At 37.3% G+C, this 19,062-nt stretch overlaps 1 protein-coding gene across 1 annotated transcript in view; it reads left to right on the top strand.

Annotated features, from left to right (window-relative positions):
- GREB1 (growth regulating estrogen receptor binding 1) overlaps nt 1–19,062 on the top strand; it is a 54,530-nt gene that overhangs the window by 23,488 nt on the left and 11,980 nt on the right. Inside the window, exons 16-24 of the mRNA XM_084203368.1 lie at nt 401–537; nt 1,650–1,989; nt 3,589–3,704; nt 4,354–4,553; nt 6,265–6,354; nt 7,724–8,298; nt 15,708–15,810; nt 16,546–16,704; nt 18,407–18,549. Coding sequence (XP_084059494.1) covers nt 401–537; nt 1,650–1,989; nt 3,589–3,704; nt 4,354–4,553; nt 6,265–6,354; nt 7,724–8,298; nt 15,708–15,810; nt 16,546–16,704; nt 18,407–18,549 — 1,863 coding nt within the window. The remainder of the gene's footprint in view (nt 1–400; nt 538–1,649; nt 1,990–3,588; nt 3,705–4,353; nt 4,554–6,264; nt 6,355–7,723; nt 8,299–15,707; nt 15,811–16,545; nt 16,705–18,406; nt 18,550–19,062) is intronic.

Genomic DNA, 19,062 nt, shown 5'->3' with positions numbered 1-19,062 from the left:
TTCCTTTTATATTTTCCATAAACCTTAGCAGCTCTGCTAAATATTTTTGAGCTACATAAATGGAAATCATCTTCAGTTCTGTCTCTAGTGCATTACTGCATAAATATATGTACATACATGGATTTTCTTCATATATGTGCATATTTAGTCCATATAGCTGGTCTGTCTGTGTGTATGGATATGTGGGGAGAGAGAAAGAAATGAGGAAAAATTGGGTCAAATTTTCATTCTCTCAAAATACTAATTCTGTTTATTTCTCTTCTTGTTTTAATATGTCTGAGTAGATGTATGTTTATTAGAGAATGTGATTGTAAGTATACCAAGATACCAATGATTAATCACTTGTAAATAATTATTGATAGACTTTGTCCTAGTATTTTTATTGCTTCATTTGCTCTAGGGTGTAGATTTATACCATGAAAACAAGAAATACTTTGGACTGTCAGAGTTCATTGAGTCCACCCTCTCTGGACACAGCATCCCACTGCTTCGGTACGACAGCTCTTTTGAAGCAATGGTCATGGCTTTGGGAAAGAGGTATGGGGCCCTCCTTTGTTTAACATGGGAAACTTAGGAAGTCCTTTTTAGGGCCTTGAGTTATTAGCTAGAAGACCATTTTATTTATTTATTTATTTTACTTCTCTCTGTCTTACACATCATTTACATATGCACAAGGCATTTCAACTGTTCTTATTTTCTCCTATGTATTTAGTATATACTGGGCCTGCAGTGCCATCAGTTGAGGCTGTCTCTTACTGTGAGCATGCACACTGCTTTGCCCAATTTACAATGTGTTCTTGTTGTGACCTGTAACTCCTCTATATTGTAATAATTTACTATTGTATCATCACATAATTTTAAATGTGTTATTACTTTTGTCCGATATTATCACTTGCTGACCCTGGCTGATTTTGATTTTGAGTATACTGCATTTGGAACACAAAGAGAAGTCAGATATATCCCTGTGGCAGGTACATACAAATCAGAAATAAAAGCTTCAGAGCAAGCCATAGTCACTTTTCTGAGTAAGCCATAGCAAGCACTCCTTTTACTGTGCACCTGGGTTTCATTTCTGTGAAAATCAGAACACAGAAAGCTATTGGATATCCATGGATCTCCTTTCCATAAATTGGGGATTGAGACAGGGTGTAGCTGGCCTTGGGAAGTTGGAGTGCTCATTGGTTGCTGCCTTCATATTCAGTCCTCTTGAACACAAGAGTGAATTGGTTCAGGGCTTCTGTAAGAAAACAAGAGAAACACCCAATCTCTCTCTGCCCCTAAATAATGGCGCACAATTAAGAATACTATTCTTATTGATAAGAGAATGTCATTTTGATTGATGATATTACTGAGTGCTTCAGCTAATATTGTGGGATAAATTTTGTAACAGCAGTAAGGTATGGATAAACTTAAGTGATGTAACTTTACTGGACTATTTGCTTAGTAAATCTTTAATGAAGAGAAATGAAGAGACATCAGTTCTGACTGTGAAATGATGCAAATACTGTGCAACTGCAATTGATGAGATTCTGTTGTATACTAGATACAAAGGATTCGTTACAGGAGAAAATCCCGAGTTTACTGTATTTTGTAAAAAACAGCTTTTTGATGTCACCCTTTAATACTCTTTAATTCACCATTTATTTCAGGTTCCCCAGATTACACAGTGCAGTGATAAGGACTTTTGTCCTCATCCAACACTACTCTGCAGCTATGATGGCAGTGTGTGGTCTTTCTCAGATGAAGAATTACACCTCAGTTGAAACTCTGGAAATCACCCAAAATCTAATAAACTCTTCAAGGCAATGTCCTAGTGGCCATGGCCTCATGGTGGTGTTGAGAATTCCATGCATCCCTCTGGCTGCAGTGGCATATGAACGTCTGTATAATGTAAGGGAAAGACTAGCCCTTGAAGATAACTTTGAAATAATCCTGGGAAATCCTAATTCGGGAATCACAATCGGGAAGCACTTTGTGGAACAATTAAAGGTAAATTGCAGAATGGCATGTGCTGGGAAGCTTCCTCAGATGGGTAGGTGGGGAGACTTTACTGGTGACAGTCATAGCCATGAGCTGAAGTGTGGAGTCTTAAAGTAAAAACAAAAACTGCTGTGAGGAGCATGACTTTTACCTTTTCCACATGCTGTCTGTGACACCTTTCCTGTCCTGCCTGTGGTTAATGCTCAGTGAAGTATTTAATATGGGTAGCACTTGACTTCCAGTAGCAACCCTCACAAACAGCTGAAATGCTTTTATCTAAAGCCAAATGCTTTTATCTAAAGCCAAATAAAATGTTCAGTTTTAGCTGAATTTTCTCACTAAAACATCACAGTGCAAAAAGATTTTAATCAATGATTAGTTGATAATTAAATTATTCTTGTCACCAGCAGGGGACAGGAAGACCTGTTTGCTTGATCAGTGATGGTAGTTATGGATCCAGGGTAGTTGTGGACCCTAGTGTTCACAGTTTGGGATTTTATGCTCTCTGAATCATGTTTTGGTTTATGGATTAATTTATATCCTTTAAGTCCAGAAGCATGGGTCATCTGTTTAAAAAAAAAAGCGTATGCTCTTCATAAAATTACCATCTTCTGATCACCAAAGCAAAAATGTATTTCCTCTAGAATGTTGTAATATGTTGAAATATATATATATATATATATATGTTATACTGTTTACTCTGTTTGATCCAATACATGTTAGATGAAGTCATTTGAGATCCAGAGCCTAATGCTGATGTCATTCTGCTATTAACTAGGCATCACTTACTCTGAAAAATCAGTATTAGTTCTGAGTCACATCCTGATTATATTCTCTGACATGTATAGAGGGGAACATGAGCAGATGTCAGAGGCGAGTTGTTGTACTGTTGATCATACCATAGATACTCCTTATCTCTAGATCAGTCTTACAGCAGGAAGGACTGACTGGTGAGTAAAGCAATATAGCCTGAGGCTGAGCAGTCAAACAATATATGGACTTGTCAGATTTCTCATAAAGTTACCAGGAAAACTGATAGCTGTAGGGGAGAGTGGGAGACTCCAGAGAGTTGCAAATAGGGACAATGGTGTGTGTTGAACACTTCCAACTTTCTCCTGACCCTCTAAGGAGAAAAAGTCTAATTTCTAGCTTATTGTCTTCCTTGGACTCAGACCTCCATATATTATCTGCCTCAGGAAGCCTCTGTATTCTCTTCTCTCCCTCAAAACTCCTGCTCAGCTTTACTCTCCATTGTGCCATATTTGTCATATGCCCTGGTCTCAGTGCTATCTATGCAGCTTGGAAGCTGGGAGGCTTTTCAGGCTGGAACATACTGTCCCAATGTGTTCAGACTAACAGCAGGCAGATTGCTGCCTGTAATGCTCTAGAAACTGTAAGAGCTATCTGTTTTTCTGTTTTGAATTTGGCTCTGCTGTGTGGCTTCTCTTCCGCTGTACGAGTGGATTATTATAATGGATGATAAATTATGTCTTTCTGTCTTTTTATTTGATACAGATATATCTCAAATATATATATATAAACTATTATATAGTTATAGATAAGTCCAACATATAGATATGTCCAACAGGGTTTCTCTACCTTGTACAGATCTGGCAGAAGATTGAGGATGTAGACTGGAGGCCACAGACCTATTTGGAATTGGAAGGTTTGCCTTGCATATTGATTTTTAGTGGGATGGATCCACAAGGGGAGTCTTTGCCACGGTAAGAAGATCCACTCTTTTCTCAGTGGCAGTGTTACCCATTGCTTATCAAATAGCCAAAGATTAACTGTGTGTGTCTTGGCCATTTTTTATATCATAAATACAAACTCCATATAATTGATAATAAACCTCTGTTTATAGCAAGATGTAAATAGCTCCAAAAATATTATGAGAGTTATCCCAGTTGAGAGGAAAGAATTGGTATGTTAAAAAAAAAGAAGTATAGCTGCTTAGGTTTCTTAGGGTAGCTGAGAAATCTGCTGATGATGGTTGTATGTGTGCCCCAGGATGTGTGGAGTGCCTTCTGGAATGGCAGCTGGAAGAGAGACAGGATGCCCTGGGGCATTAATGCTTTTGTATGATCAACTGAATCCTATTCTGTGTGCGTTAGGTTTAGAATCCAAATGATTATTCTTTTTCTTATGAAGACACTACTGTTCAGTGCAGTAAATTAAGTTGTGTAGTTGGGTTTAGAGAAAGAAAAGTGTATGCACCACAGTGGTAAACTTATTAAGCACAAAATACTGTGTTCTATCTCATCCCTCATTGAAGCAAATTGTGAAAAAATTCCCCTTTGGCTGTTTTTCTCAAAGAGATAAGGCAGTAGATCACAGTGAGTTTTCATGGCAGCTCCTCCTGTTTCTCTCCAGATCACTGAGATACTGTGACCTACGTTTAATAAATTCATCTTCTTTGGTACGGACAAGCCTGGAGCAAGAACTTGGTTTGGCAGCATACTTTGTGAGCTCAGAAATTCACACAGAGAAACCAGTTGTGAATGATGTATTAGAAAGTGACCCAGAGAAACTAAGCAGTACTGACAATGAAGATGAAGAAATAGCAACAGAAGGTATTTTTTATTACTGGTAATAAAAGAAGTTGTAAAATCATTGAAAATTATTAGCAAAAGCAGAAATGTATGGGTGAGGTTTTCTCACTTTAGTCTTACTGAGTAAGCTCTGCTCCTTAGTTTTGTTTGATCTCATTGAACCTCTATTTTCTCACCCTTCTGCTGCTGGTGCATTTTAACTTGCAGTTCTACTGCTGTTCATCTCTTTCTGTTTTCTGGCTCCCTCCTGTGTTCCTCCTTTGCCCTGTATGTTCTGAGAGCCACGAAGTGGAGCTCGAGGAGGAGCACCAGGTTACACTCACTGTTCCCAGCAGGGAAGGGTGAGATTTGCTGTCTGAGAAGCAGCAGCAGTGACTGCATCCCTACCCTCAGTGGCAGCTCCAACTAAACTGTTCCTGGTGCTACTGAACCTATCCTTACAATGATGTCAGTGATAAAGATTCCTTTCAAGGAAACAGCAGAGTTGTCCCTAGCTTGTAAGGTGTTAAATAGTATGGATAGAAAATATATCTCCACATAGAAACTTCTGAGTTCTCCTTGAAAATGCCCATGAATTCAAATTAATCGTGTGGAGTTTGTGAATTCATAATTTCTTAAGAAATCAATTGAGAACATACAAATATGTAAAAACCAACAATAATGTACCCAGGAACAATTACTTTCTGGGGTTTTTTTGAGTTATAATTGATAGACATTATCAGTTATTTATGAGCTCTTTGCACTTTTCTTTACTATCTATTGTGCCTGTGGAAAACAAAGGATTTTTATCCCTGTAAATTATTTAAATCTCAAACAACTTGCCTTCATTTCCTTTTCTATACTATGAGGAGGAAGAAACCCAACTACCTTCCAAGTTCACCTAGGAAGTTCTTACTCACTGAAAATGACAGCAGAACAAGCTGAACAAAAATACTTTCTTTAATCCAATATAGACTCTTCATAGAGAAATTAAATACCTGGGGCCATACTGTGTTCAGTAGATGCCTGCCTGTTCAGTAGATGTGATGGGTACTCCTTGCAATGGGCAGTTCTGAAGTATGCTGAGATTGTATGTGATCTGAGTCACATGGGCTCCTGTGATGTCTAAGGCTCTCTCCTAGTCCATGAAGTATGGTATGATCATCCAGAGTCCAACTCAGGACATGTGAGACAAGCTTACAGCCGAATTTTGCTGATGGCAGTGTTTATGTCTCAGTTTATCACATTAATACTGTATAGAAACAAGCATTTTAACTTAGGAGCCTGAGCTAGGGATCTCAAGTGAATGATGGCCATCCACCTGAGGATTTTCATCACCAAAAGCTGAGATATAATCTGGCCATAAAGCTGTGTGGGGTGGGAGGTAATTTCAAAACATACTGACAAAATAGAGCTTGTTGTCTGCTGCTTTCCCTGGCACTGGATTAGTGGAGAATGTAAGACATGGGCTAGAAGAGAAGCCGTGGTTGAGACAGGCCTAGATATTACCTGGTTGCAGCACTGATTTTTGTGAAGCTATTGCAGCTCAGCATAGGTAAATTAGACTGTAGGCTGACCCAATATTCTGTGGTGGGAACAGATACTCTCCATACTGGAAACAGTGTCAGGATGAGGACAAACCCCACACAAACCCTTCTGTACTTTTCCTTACTTTGACAATATAGCTGTGACTTATAGGCTTACCTAAATTATATTTTGATTTTGTTTTCCCTTACTGTCATTCATGAAACAGGTTCTACTTCAGAAAAGAGAAGTCCTATGAAAAGAGAAAGATCACGTTCCCATGACTCTGCATCTTCATCTCTCTCTTCAAAAGCTTCCAGTAAGACCATAAGATCATCTCTGTTAATTTAAGTTTAGGACATAAAAGAGACCTTAGCTTATTTGATAAGTAATAAAAGGCATAAATCACTAAGGTTTTTATCAAGGTTTTAATGGGATCACTTAAGATGACTAGAAAATATAGGGATTAGACTTCTGAAACATAGAGAATAGGATCTTTTCTTGCTTGAAAAGTTAACATGCCACGGGGTGCCCAAACTTGGTGCTTCCATATGGTCTGCCCATGGCTCTGTGCCCTCAGTACATCTGTGGTTAAAGAAATAGTTTTATTTCTCTTTTTTCTGTGCTGGTATTTTGAGGGCTGTCACACTGGTGTTATTTGCAACCATTCACAGTGCTGGTGACACTGTTGTATATGTTGCTAATGGCTATTACTGAGTACTTTAGATTAATAGACAGAGGATAGCTTACTATTTATTGGAATAAGGAGAAACTATTGACTTTTACCCATTGAAAATGTGGGGTTTTTTTGAGGACCAGGATGGTTTTTTTCACCATGGGAGGAAATCTGGTTTAATCAATGTTCAGCCTTTGGCAGATATTTCTTATACCTTGTGTAGACTGATTCCACAAGCAGTTCTCTGTCTACTTTAAAGACTGTGAAATATTTGCATGCCCTCTTTCACTAAGCATTAAAGATGCTCAAAACCATTTAACATGTGTTAAACTTCCAATAAATCTTAACAGTTAAAATATATATAGGGGAAAAATATACAGCTTTCAGAAAATCTGCAATTACCTGCAGGGTGTATCTGCATCACATTCCCAGCCAACATTCATGAGTTCAGTGTGTTCTCTGAGCTGCCCCAAAGCTGTGTGATTGCACTAATGCATTATGTAGCACCAGGTGCTTGAGGGCTGCCAGGTTTTATTAGATCAGCCTAAGTGCTGCAGTGACACAGACATGGGTGTCAGGGCAGAGCTGACTCAGAGGACTGTTTTTAGATGTCAGTCTGAGGAGACATTTCTGTAGTGTGGTGGGGTAATAGCCTGGAAATACTTATTTCCTTCATTTAAACAATGGTTTCAGTAATTTTGTATTTGTCCTGAGTGATTAAAGTATCTGGTGAGCACCTTCAGCAAGTAATGTATGAGGGAAATAGAGGACAGAGCAATCACTGACATCTTTCCTAGGCTACTTCAGGGCTTTAAAAGCCACTTTCTGCATTAAAACAAATACTACAAACTAGTCCCATTATGGCTGCCTGTACAAGGAAGGTCAAAGCAAGAATAGGAGCAATGTTTGCTGGACAATGTAACAAGAGGATTATTTGTTGTGTTTTGTTTGACTGTGGCATTGACAGAGATAGTTGCACTGTGTTGAAATATAAATTTTCTTCTAATTACAGCATTCTGCACTGAGTCATCCCCTCCCCAAGCCCTAAGTAACAGCACTGAAGAAACTACAAATAACTATGAAAGGCAGAAGCAGAAAGTAGACAAGGGGGCACAAACAGCAATCAGCAAACACTTGCCACCAGTAACTGAACAGCTGGATATGAAACAAAACATAAAAACTACTCAAGTCTCCATCACCTCATCATCCTCCCCACCTTTCTCCTCCTCTTCTTGTTCCTCTGCACATACTCATAACTCCTTCATCCTACAGACGTCTCAATGCTCCATGACCAAAGCATCAAAACAGCCTCCCATAGTTTTCCTGCCCAAACTGGTTTATGACATTATTACTTCTACAGACAGCAGTGGACTTCCCAAATCCTCTTCCCTCTTGCCTTACCATTCTGTTATGTGGGCAAGCTCTTTTCGTCCTCTTATGAGCAAGATGATGACGTGCACAGAGCAGTCCCTGTACTACCGCCAGTGGACGGTTCCCAAGCCAATCCATATGGATTACAACAACAGAAATGAGGGCAGGATGGACACCTTTCACCCAAGGAGACTGCTGCTGAGTGGGCCACCACAGGTGTGTAAAAAGAACAAGATATTATCGTTGATTTATTTTGTTTAAGTTTATAACAATCTCAGAAAAAATATTTAGTCATTATTATTCACACTTGAAGGGGTGGGGTTTTTGGTGGAGAGTAAATTAAATATGTTTTATTTCTTAATCCCTTCTAATAAAAAATATCTTCCTTTCTTTACTGTTAGCCTGAGTTTCAAAACAGAGAAGCTGCAGCAATATTCACTTTATCAGTCTCTCTCCATTAAAATGTCTTAAAGACAGTTTGCTAAAGGGATAGATTTTATGTGTAATTTCAGTTTGTTAAAGTTGAATATGCATTTACATTTTAAATAAAGATCAAAGATCTTGACAAAGCCACTTTCTAATTATCAATGTGAAAGCAGCTGGGAGTTTGTAATTAAATTATTTTGTTTCCTTTGCACAGCAGACAGAAATAGAAGGCGTTGTAAATAATACATGCAAGAAGGCCAGTTCAAAGTAGCAGAGCCATATTTAAAAGATGAGTAGCTGACCCAGGAGTTTTTTACATTACTTTGAAAATATATATGAAAATGTATCTAGTTCTAAGAATTGTCTTGTGTAAATTCTCTAGGAATGTTTACACTTATCTCTGAGCAAGGTATCTCCCAGTTAAGTGCACGTTACAGGCTAATGGTAGTATTGTGCCTCATGTTTTACTGAAGTATGAAGCAACAAGATAGGAAGAGGCACTGTGCCTGCTGAGAGCAGATATATTTCCTGTGAACCTCAGAAGTCAAACAGGATAAATGCAAACAAAAATAAAGGTGTTTCCAGTTAGTGTAACATCAACCCAAAGAATTAATCCAAAGATACTGAATTAGCTTGATCCACTCATCTATGCCCATCCATGGCAAAAAGCAACTGCATATTGCTATTTGTTACATTATTGTTGTCCATTGTATACCCAAATATACAGTGCAGAAGAGCAGAGGAGCGTAAATGAGCTCCTCATACTGGGAATTCCCACAGATGTTACTCTGATTCATAAAGGATTCCAGAAAATATTCTGATTATCAGTTTTTCACTGTCCATTCCTTTGATCTAAATAGTTTGTGTTTGGCAAATATTGAAGTGTTATGTGATCAAGAAATGGAATTTCATACTCAGCTGCAGCCTAAAAATGAATACATTAATACAATGTGGAGAGAGATGTTCATTTTCATCTCCAAAAAAACCCCAAAATGACAGGCTCTAACTTCTGTTTGAATTTTATATTGCATTCACATCAAACCCCATAAAGATATGATTCTGAAAGCCATCAGATTAGCCAATAAGAAATTTTTTCTTTGGTGTTTGAGTCCCAAATGTAAATTGTGGGTCTCAGAAGAGTTGTTCAGAGATTTCTGACAGCATACGACACACGGGGAGAAGATTTTGATGCTTCACACACTTGATATTTGCAATTTAACTATGATCAAACAGGAAGCTTGTTTATTTTTCAGCCCACTTTTCACTATCAAATCTCTCTGGTTTTTTTCCAAGTATGGAATAGGACTCCTTTTCACCCTCTGTACAGTTGTGAATTTCAGCCTTGGTAACAATTCTGTTACTTGAAACTCCATCTCTTTTTCAGCTGTCTTCACAATGCAGGTTATTTCCTAGTGTTGTATTGGGTCCTACAGTTGGATTAGTTCCTAAAGGATGCTTTTTATATGTTTACTCATCCTATATTCCTCAGTTCTTACTGAAGAATATAGCTGTTTCACACAGAACAAATTCATGCTCATCAAATCAGAAGATTAATATCTTCTTCCTAAACATAAAAATTTAGATTTATATATTATTTTCATAGACTTTTCCGTTTATTATTCCATTTATTAATAATTATAAATTAATCTCTTAATTTATTTATATCTTCATGGAAAAAATCCAGCAACTTTTCTACCTTTACTATTTTATCCTCCCAAAGTACTTAAAACACCCATAAACCAAACAAATAGCTTTAAAAGTATGTGGGTTGATTTAAGGTATAGCAATGCAGTGTTTCTTGAAGGGAATAGTAGCAATTATGGAGAAATTAGAATTACCCTTCTCTTTTGAGAAGAAATTATTTTCCTTCCTAAAGTAGGTTTTATTAATTATTGTTTATAATATTAACATTTCACATGGACTTAATACTTACTGCATCAAGAGGTATAGGCAGAAATGAAAACAATTATTAGACAGCTCATATCTAAATGTTGGTAACGAGATCTCAGCCAAAGTATAAGACTTCCAGAATAGTATCTTCCCAAAAATCAGTAATTACTTGTTTTCTCTATCAGGCAGCGATTCCTTTAGTAAAATTTCAATCAGAAAGCAATTTTCTGGTTAAAATGAAAAATACGAAATCAACAGAGGAGAAGACTAGGCACATCAGAGAATCAAAATGACAATTCTCACTGTCAGGGAAATTAGAAACAAAATATGCTCACCCTTCTCTCACGGAGATATTTTACCCTATGTACTGGTCAAAATATATTGCTGGAAGACAACGCATTTTTACAAGGACAGTTACGTACATTAGAAGGCAATAAATGTCTTATTTTTACAATAGGCATTAGGAAATGGAGAAAAACCTGGATAGGTATGGGATAATTTTATCTGTAATGATCAAAATGAAACAAATTGGCTGGTGAGTATAATTTAATATACATCACCATGAGCAATACGTATCATATCTATGGCTCAACATCTGTTCCCTGGTACACCCATGTAAATGCCTATATGGAATTCTAAATTCTCTCAAGTATTTTTTCTTCAGAACATTCATCTTAAAGCTCCCCAAAATGCAAATCAGGGTTTCATATGTTCAGGTTTTTAACTGGATTTTACAGTTTAGAGCTGGCATTTACCTGAAGCGTGGAAGCTGCTGGTGAGCACAGCTCAGTCCTGTGGCACCACATCCAGGGAATGGAGCAAGCATGTCTTAAGACACTTCCTGAAGAAGAAAACTGCTGCCCATATTATTATTCTACCTTTATTAAAATCTCATTACAATGAGTAGTACATACCATTCAGCTTATGTAAGAAAAATATTAGAGAAATATTTAATATATCTATTATTAGCTATGTTTTAGAAGAATGTAGCATGTGGAAACATGGAGAAGAGCCATCAACATTTGACCAACTGTCTGTGGATCATCAGCATGTTTTCTGCAAATCATCATTGATTCACAGGCCACAGTTTGAAAACATAGTATGTGAAGAACTGTCTTCCCTGGAAGATAGAATAGAAAAGCCTTATGGAATTATTTCCCCTTTCGCCATATTTCTCCAAATACGAAGCCTGAAATCAGATGATGCTTTATATCAACATGTAAGAATAATAAAGTACTTCTAGTGGTCCTGGTATCCAGCATCTGGAACAAGTTTAAAAACCAGGCTCATTACTGTTACACCTTCTACAACAACACTTTTGAATTTCATTCCATACATGCATGGAGGGACACATGCAGTTTACCTCATTGGAATGCTCTCTCTCAGATTCTTAGTTGGTTTGCACCCTGTGCTTGATCTCTATGGCAGACAGAGTTCAGTGGTCAAAGTCTTTGGAGAGTTTTCCCCTTCTCTTTGGTAATACATGACTTTGATAGAAAAACTAGACATTCATATATATATATATGTCAAATTTTCTTCAGGAAAGAATTTGAATTCATATTCCTTCCTCTTCCTCATGAATGAAGAGCTGCAGAGTAAGCATATTCTTAGTATTTTAAGGGTTAAAAAATCTGTGACACTAAGGATGAAAATAGAAACAAGCCCCCTAAATCTCATCAGGCCCCAAATTCCCTAGTTATCATCACTTTTCACAGGATCTGAGATTTTAATTTCTTAGTCTTCTGGGATTTTCTTCTTCCAAGTCTGCTTCTTCAGACTTCGGTCTTCCAAAGTCAGATAGACAGGAAGAAAATAGAGTACTACTACTACAATATTTGGGAATATTGCCCCCAGGTGCCTTATCTTACAAAGCACTGAGCACTGCCACATGCTTGAGGAACCTTTTTTCTGGAAAGTAGAGCTGTTTGTCATAGTGGCCCCTCTCACATGCATTTTGTTTCAAAAATTGTAAAAATACAGCCCAGTTCTAGGTTCCTTCAGTCTTTTAATATGTTTGCAACTTTGGTATCCAGAGCAAATACAGGATATGGGGGAAAAAACTTTGCTCAGAGTACTTCCTTACCAGTTGTTGTCATTATTAATATATCATGCTTAGCCCAGAGTCAATAGTTAGGATCAGCACAGCATCATGCTTGACTTCCCTAAAGCCATGTAAAGCTGCAGACCAATGAGGTATCCCTTTTACAGTTTCTTTTCAGATCTCCTGTTTATTGCAGTTAGGAGATAGGGATGGGCAGGATCCCTTTATGCAGAGGATTATGCTTCAAAGGTGTGCATACCCTGCTTGCAGGATCTCTTTGTAGTTACTTACAATGCACAAACTCTTGGAAAAACAGGTGGTGACAGATGGGGCAAGATGGGGAGATGTGGAAGTTGTGATTTTCAATAGTTATTCAGTATTTTCAATAGTTATTCAGTATTTTCAAACAAAGAGTCTCTGTGCTATTCCATTTTGCCTGAGATGGTACACATATGAAACAGTATAATTAATTGTAGAGGTGCATTTAGCTATCTGGGTATGCTACAAGTTCACTTGTTCAAGATTCTTCCCTTCTGGAGTAAATGCTGATTGCAAATGAGATGTCATTTATTTATTTATTTATTTATTTATTTATTTATTTATTTATTTATCTTCTTCTCAAAATGACCTGAAAAAAGTGTTCTTTCTTTCACCAGTTCATTTCTTGAGCAGCAAATGTAGGCAAATGTGCTAGTGAATGGAGTCCAAATATGAATGCTGCATGTGCACAGCCCAACCTCTGGCAGGGAAATGTTCTAATAACATGGAGATATTCCTGAAAGTTCCCAACAGCTTTTTACATAGAGCATTGCTCATATCTAGCAGTTCATAAAACTCACAGTACTGAATTGGAAACTTTTAATGTGACAGATAGAGATTGGGTAAGATCTGATGCATGCCATGGCCTAAGTGCATGCATCACAGATTAGTGGTGTAGCACTTGTCCTCCTGTGGTTTCCAGCATTTTTGACTCATGGCCCTACAGTTTGTGTACACTTGAGCCTGGTGACTGATGCTTTTCATCTCAGCACCATGCAACAGGAGCCTCATCACTCCCACACACATTGTGAAAAACCAGTGGCAAAGACTGGACCCCCAAGGAAAGAAAAATACATGAGTTTGATAGAATAAAATTTTAATGCATATCAAAAAGAAAAAGTAAGGTTTTCAGTGTGTTGTTCTGTTGACAATTCTAAGTATATACTTCAAACAGATTAAGAATTAATTTTTTATAGATATCTAATATCAAGGAAACAGGTGTGTTTTTGATAAATGATCTCTTGTTTGAAATTAGGAAACTGTTTATATGTGAGGCTACACTGTGTTTAATGAAAGATCATCAGAGGCCCTTTAAAAGACTCTGTTCCTAAGAGAATAAAAAGGTAATTTCAGACATGAGGAAAACAAATGAAAGTATTTTCTTGTTTGCCTCAGATGTGGGAAAATAAGATGGTTTTGTTTTAGCTCCTCAATGAGTAGCCATTGCTGCCAAGTTTAGAACTTTGTTCCAGGGTCAGAGGAAAAAATTCTCATTATTTTCAATGGATTTTACATAAAAAACAAAACTGGGAGTTAGAAACATCTGGTCCATGGGCTGACTATAGTCCATGCTGTCATTTCCTCTGTTTGAAGTCACTTTTTTTTCTGTGTTACTCCAGGATGACAGAGTTGTGTGCTGACATTTGATTCTCAACAGAGAACAGGGATAATGAGACCCTTATCCACCCTTTGCAAAGCAACTGTTCAAACTGCAGTCTGATGTGAAAAACAACAGATAATGAGCTTTGACCAAAACAAATGTCTCTTGCTTCAAATGTAAAGCCTCCCTTCCTCAAGTGTTGAGAGAAAATGAAAATTTTTCTTGTCATAGATGGAAAACAGTAACTTAAATACTCTGTTTAGCAATTCCAACACCCTATGCTTCTGACATGGCCTAGCAGTAATGGAAGTGAAGCTGGGTTTTCAATTCACTACTAATATATACCGAATCCAAAATCTGATTCTACTTTGTGAAATCAGACATTGCTGTCCAATGTGTTGTAACTGATCTGCATGTTAACCTCCCTGTACAGCCCACACACACAAAATCAGGGTTTTTAAAGCTGCCTGCTTAGACATTGTAGCTATGATATTTTCTGAAAAATCCTTTACTTAGGATTTTTTCTCCTGAAAGCTGAGAGACCTCAGGAACAAAATGTAAACAATGATTATCTGCTGCTGTGGAATGCAACAGGTGGATCTGTGATTGGTCTCATTAGTTGTTTCTAATTAATGGCCAATCACAGCCCAGCTGTCCAGACTGTCTTGGTCAGTCACAAGCCTTTGTGATCATTCTTTTTCTATTCTTAGCCAGCCTTCTGATGAAATCCTTTCTTCTATTCTTTTAGTATAGTTTTAATACAATATATATCATAAAATAATAAATCAAGCCTTCTGAAACATGGAGTCAACATTCTCGTCTCTTCCCTCATCCTGAGACCCCTGTGAACAAGACATGGCCTTATTTACTTGATGTTATCATCAGCAAACTACCTGTGAAAGACAGAACAACCCACTGAGTAAATCACTGGCTGTGGCTTACACCTTCCAGCAATACTCTTGGCGTAGTGAAGGGAAAATTAATACACTGTGTTGATGGGTTGAAAAAGAAATGAGAAAGTTATATTTGAAGATAATTTTAAAATGGACTTTCTAAAGATAACTTTAAAATATTGGAAGGGAAAAAATACTGTATTTTCAGCATGAGAAAGGGACATTGTTGCACATACCGTGCCCTTCAGGCGTGGAAGTGGCCAGCAGGAGCTCTCCCAGGAATGTGTTGCCACTTTTACTCCTCAGGAGAGTGACTGAACTTCAGTAGCAGGCAGTGTACTGGTAAATCATATGGAAATGAAAGGCTTGGGATAATTCATTAGTTTTCTTGTAATTCGAGGTTCTTTGTAAATTTTAGGAGCTTATGTGATTTTTAAATGTTCATTGCCTTTGTAGAACCTATAACATCACGAGAGAAAATTCTTGTCTCTGGGCCTGTAATTAACCTGTGATATAAGATGTGTTTTCCAGCTAGGCTCCTGCACAGAGAGAATAAAACTGTTGAACGTTACACTTTTCATTTATGCCAAGGAATATACAAATAACAAAGACATCCAAGTCGGAATATTAATATTCAGTTTCACCACAGCTACAATTTCCAGATATGTGGAAAACTAACATGGTGAAAAGCAAAATTTTACTCTTTTTTTTTTTCTTCTAATTTATATGTTTGCAGATAGGGAAAACGGGTGCCTATCTGCAGTTCCTCAGTATTTTGTCCCGAATGCTGATTAGACTGACAGAAGTGGATGTTTATGATGAGGAAGAAATCAACATTAGTAAGTTCCTGATACAAAAATATTCTGGAGACAATAGAAAATTGTTATGCTAAAGTGAAATATAGTTGTCTGTATATTCTATGCGTATTCTATCCTATTCACCTTTGTAATTGCTTTACATTATATAAATACTGTGAGAAAAATATTCTCTGATCTTCAACTCATAGAAGACTTAGAATATTTTAGGAATGACTTAAGAATATTTTATTATTTTATTCATTATTTAGAATTTAGTCAAAGAACATGCCTCTGTTTTTTGTTGAAAGAGATCGACAGCATTTATATCTATTAAACGATATCCAGCCATTGGTCTTCAGTGTAGAATTGGAATGAACTTCTATGGTAAAGCATATAAAAGGAATCATTGAAATTTTGTCAGACTTATGCCCTGAGGAGCAATGTCATATTTTCTTATTATACAAGATTACCTGAGGGAAGAAAGTTTCTGCTCTCTAATATCTAATTTTAGCCCTGACTTGTTTTATTTACAGTGTATTATTCATCTGTGTTTTCAGATGTATTTCTGTCAGACAGGACATGAAGATAATTTTTAAAAGGTAGAGTTAGATTGAGGTGCAAGGTTCATTTGTGCAAAAGTTTACCTCTTGGTGCATAATGATATTGTGTCATCAGAATAATGAAAGAAAAAATGAAGCAGGAATAATAGGTACAGCAAAACCATCTATAGCAATATAAAGAGCTTTAATGAATTCTTATTTTTCAATAATATCATAGACATAAAAGAAGAATCTGATCAATACTACCATCAGCCTGGAGATACATGGCCAGATTTGGAGTCATTTAAGAAGATGCCTTTTGACTACACCATCCATGATCCAAAATATGAAGATGCCAGTCTGATTTGTTCAAAGCTTCAGACTATAGACAGTGAAGGTTGGAATTTTTAAAATTCTGATTGGTACACATCTATGTATTTATTTGTTTTTAATGTGAGAATCCTGTTAAACTTTAATCAGAGTTAAAATACCAGAACTGCTTTTGATTAAGTAATAGGGAAAAAAGATTTAAAGTTTTCCAGATGAAGTACCAGAGTATGACCCTTATAAATTACTTATTTAATATTATATGGACAGTCTTTCATTAAAAAAGCTCTAATTCCACAATGAGTTTGTGCATTTCAATGATTTTATAAAGTAGCATTGTCTTGCTCTGTAGCAATGCAATGATTTATGTGCATAAAGTTAGCTTTGTACTTTAAAGTATCTGTAGGTTTATTTTTCAGGTTTTAGGTTAGGTTTGGAAAGCATGAGATGAACATGCCCAGACCTAGATTCCTGGAGTATTGATGTGTGAGTTAGTGCTCTGAATTAGCCAGGTGGACATACACAGGCCCATGGGAGTGGGTGGCAGGGAGGAAACCCTGCTGTTCAGAAAGACCTTGGCAGGCTGGAGAAGTGGAACCTCAGGAACAGGACCCTGTTGAACAGTTTATCCAATGTGACCCTTGCATTTGGGATAGAAAAATTTTATTCAGCTGGACAAGTTTGGGGCCAGCTCTAGAGACAGCAGCTTTGATAAAGGTGACTTGATGGTGCTGGTTGACAACAATTAAACATGAGTCACTAGTTCTCCACTGGGGTAATGGCTTACTAATAATCTACCAACAGGTCAAGGGAAGTGATTATTCTCCTGTGATGGCAACTCTAAGGGCACATCTGGGTATTCTGTCAAGTTTTTGGCTTCCCAATATAAGAAAGATGTTGACATAGAGAAGTGAGGCCAGTGAGCAGCCACTAAGATATGGAGAAAATTGGAGTGAACTGGGTTTGTTTCATCTAGGGATGTCTAGCAGGTGTATCTGAATGCTGTCTTCAACTTCCTAATGGGAATTTATAGAAACAAACTATTATAGATACATAGCATAAGGACAAGAGACAACAGACACAAGTTGCAATATGGGAAATTACAATTAGATTGTATGAAAAATATTTGCAGAATAAAAAGTGGTCAAACTGTGGAGCAGGTTGCCCATGGAAACTCCACTCTTAGTGATTTTTGAAACTTAATATGACAAGGAAAAGCTTTGAGCAACCTGATCTGATGCTGAAAATATGAGTGGAAGATTAAATAACAAAGTCCTTTTCAGCAGAAAATACACCTCATCTTCCCTCAATCTCTCACAAAGAGGGTCCTTTGAAAAATATGGATATACATAAAGGATCAGCATCACTAAATTGCCAAATGAATTTCATATAATCTACTGAGTTGTCTGTCACAGAATGGCAAATGTCATAAGGTTCTTTTTTACTATTCATTGCTTTTGTAAACATTCTACCAATAGTAGCAACAATGAAAAATTTAATGATCAGGCATTGCTTACATCTCAGCCTTATGTGAAATCTGTACTAGATTACCATAATCATGAATTTGTAGATAATTCCTTGTAGTTCTCTTTGGTGTACATAGCACTTTGTAAAATAGACTGTGCTCAGAATGAATTAATGGTTTGTTTTGTACATGTTTTATGTTGCCATTTTCCTAGAAGCTGCTTTCAGTGACAGAAACAGTCTGTCACAAGGGAATACGTTCCAACCTTCAATATATGTTACATTTAATTTGCTTATTGTCTTAACAGACAGATCAATGAGCAGGAGACAGGAAGATATGTACACCTGCCGTCAAACAACTAGGATGAGATTGTCCAAGTATGCAGCATATAACACCTACCATCACTGTGAGCAGTGCCATCAGTACATGGGGTTCAATCCCAGGTACCAGGTAAAGATTTCCAGGTGTTACTCTGCAGATCAGAAGCTGAAGCACACACAACCCAAACACAGTTTGTGTACATTCACTGTATTTTAATTGGCTTAGAAGTTGCGTGCGTGTACACATGCAGCTGATTTACAGATTTTGTTATTTCTTGAGGTTTGCCTGCCTTGACTAGGCTGCAGTTTGGGGAGCTCAGAGGACCGACCCTTGTGTCACTTACACAAGGGTGTAAGTTTATTCAGTGCTGTGATCTGCATGTGCACTACCAGTTAAAACTACTTTTCCAGTAAGCTTTCCACTGGGCTCTGCTTAAGTGGAAAAGTTTGCACCTGAGTGACTGCAACAGGTGCTACTTCTGATACAGGAGTAGTCCAGCACAGAGTAGTCTGTGTGTGGCATACAACTTGCTTTTACTCAGAATAACCCTCTAATTTCTTGCCTGTGTGAGGAAGAAAGAGTCAGCAGTGCAAATGCTGGTTTTTATGTGCAATTATTTCTGAAAGCCAGGAGGGGCCTGTA

The sequence above is a fragment of the Fringilla coelebs genome, assembly GCF_963513975.1.
Source record: "Fringilla coelebs genome assembly, chromosome: 3".
Taxonomy (NCBI): Eukaryota; Metazoa; Chordata; class Aves; order Passeriformes; family Fringillidae; genus Fringilla; species Fringilla coelebs.
The sequence above is the reverse complement of the archived record's forward strand: the minus strand, read 5'-3'. Positions and strand labels throughout refer to the sequence as shown.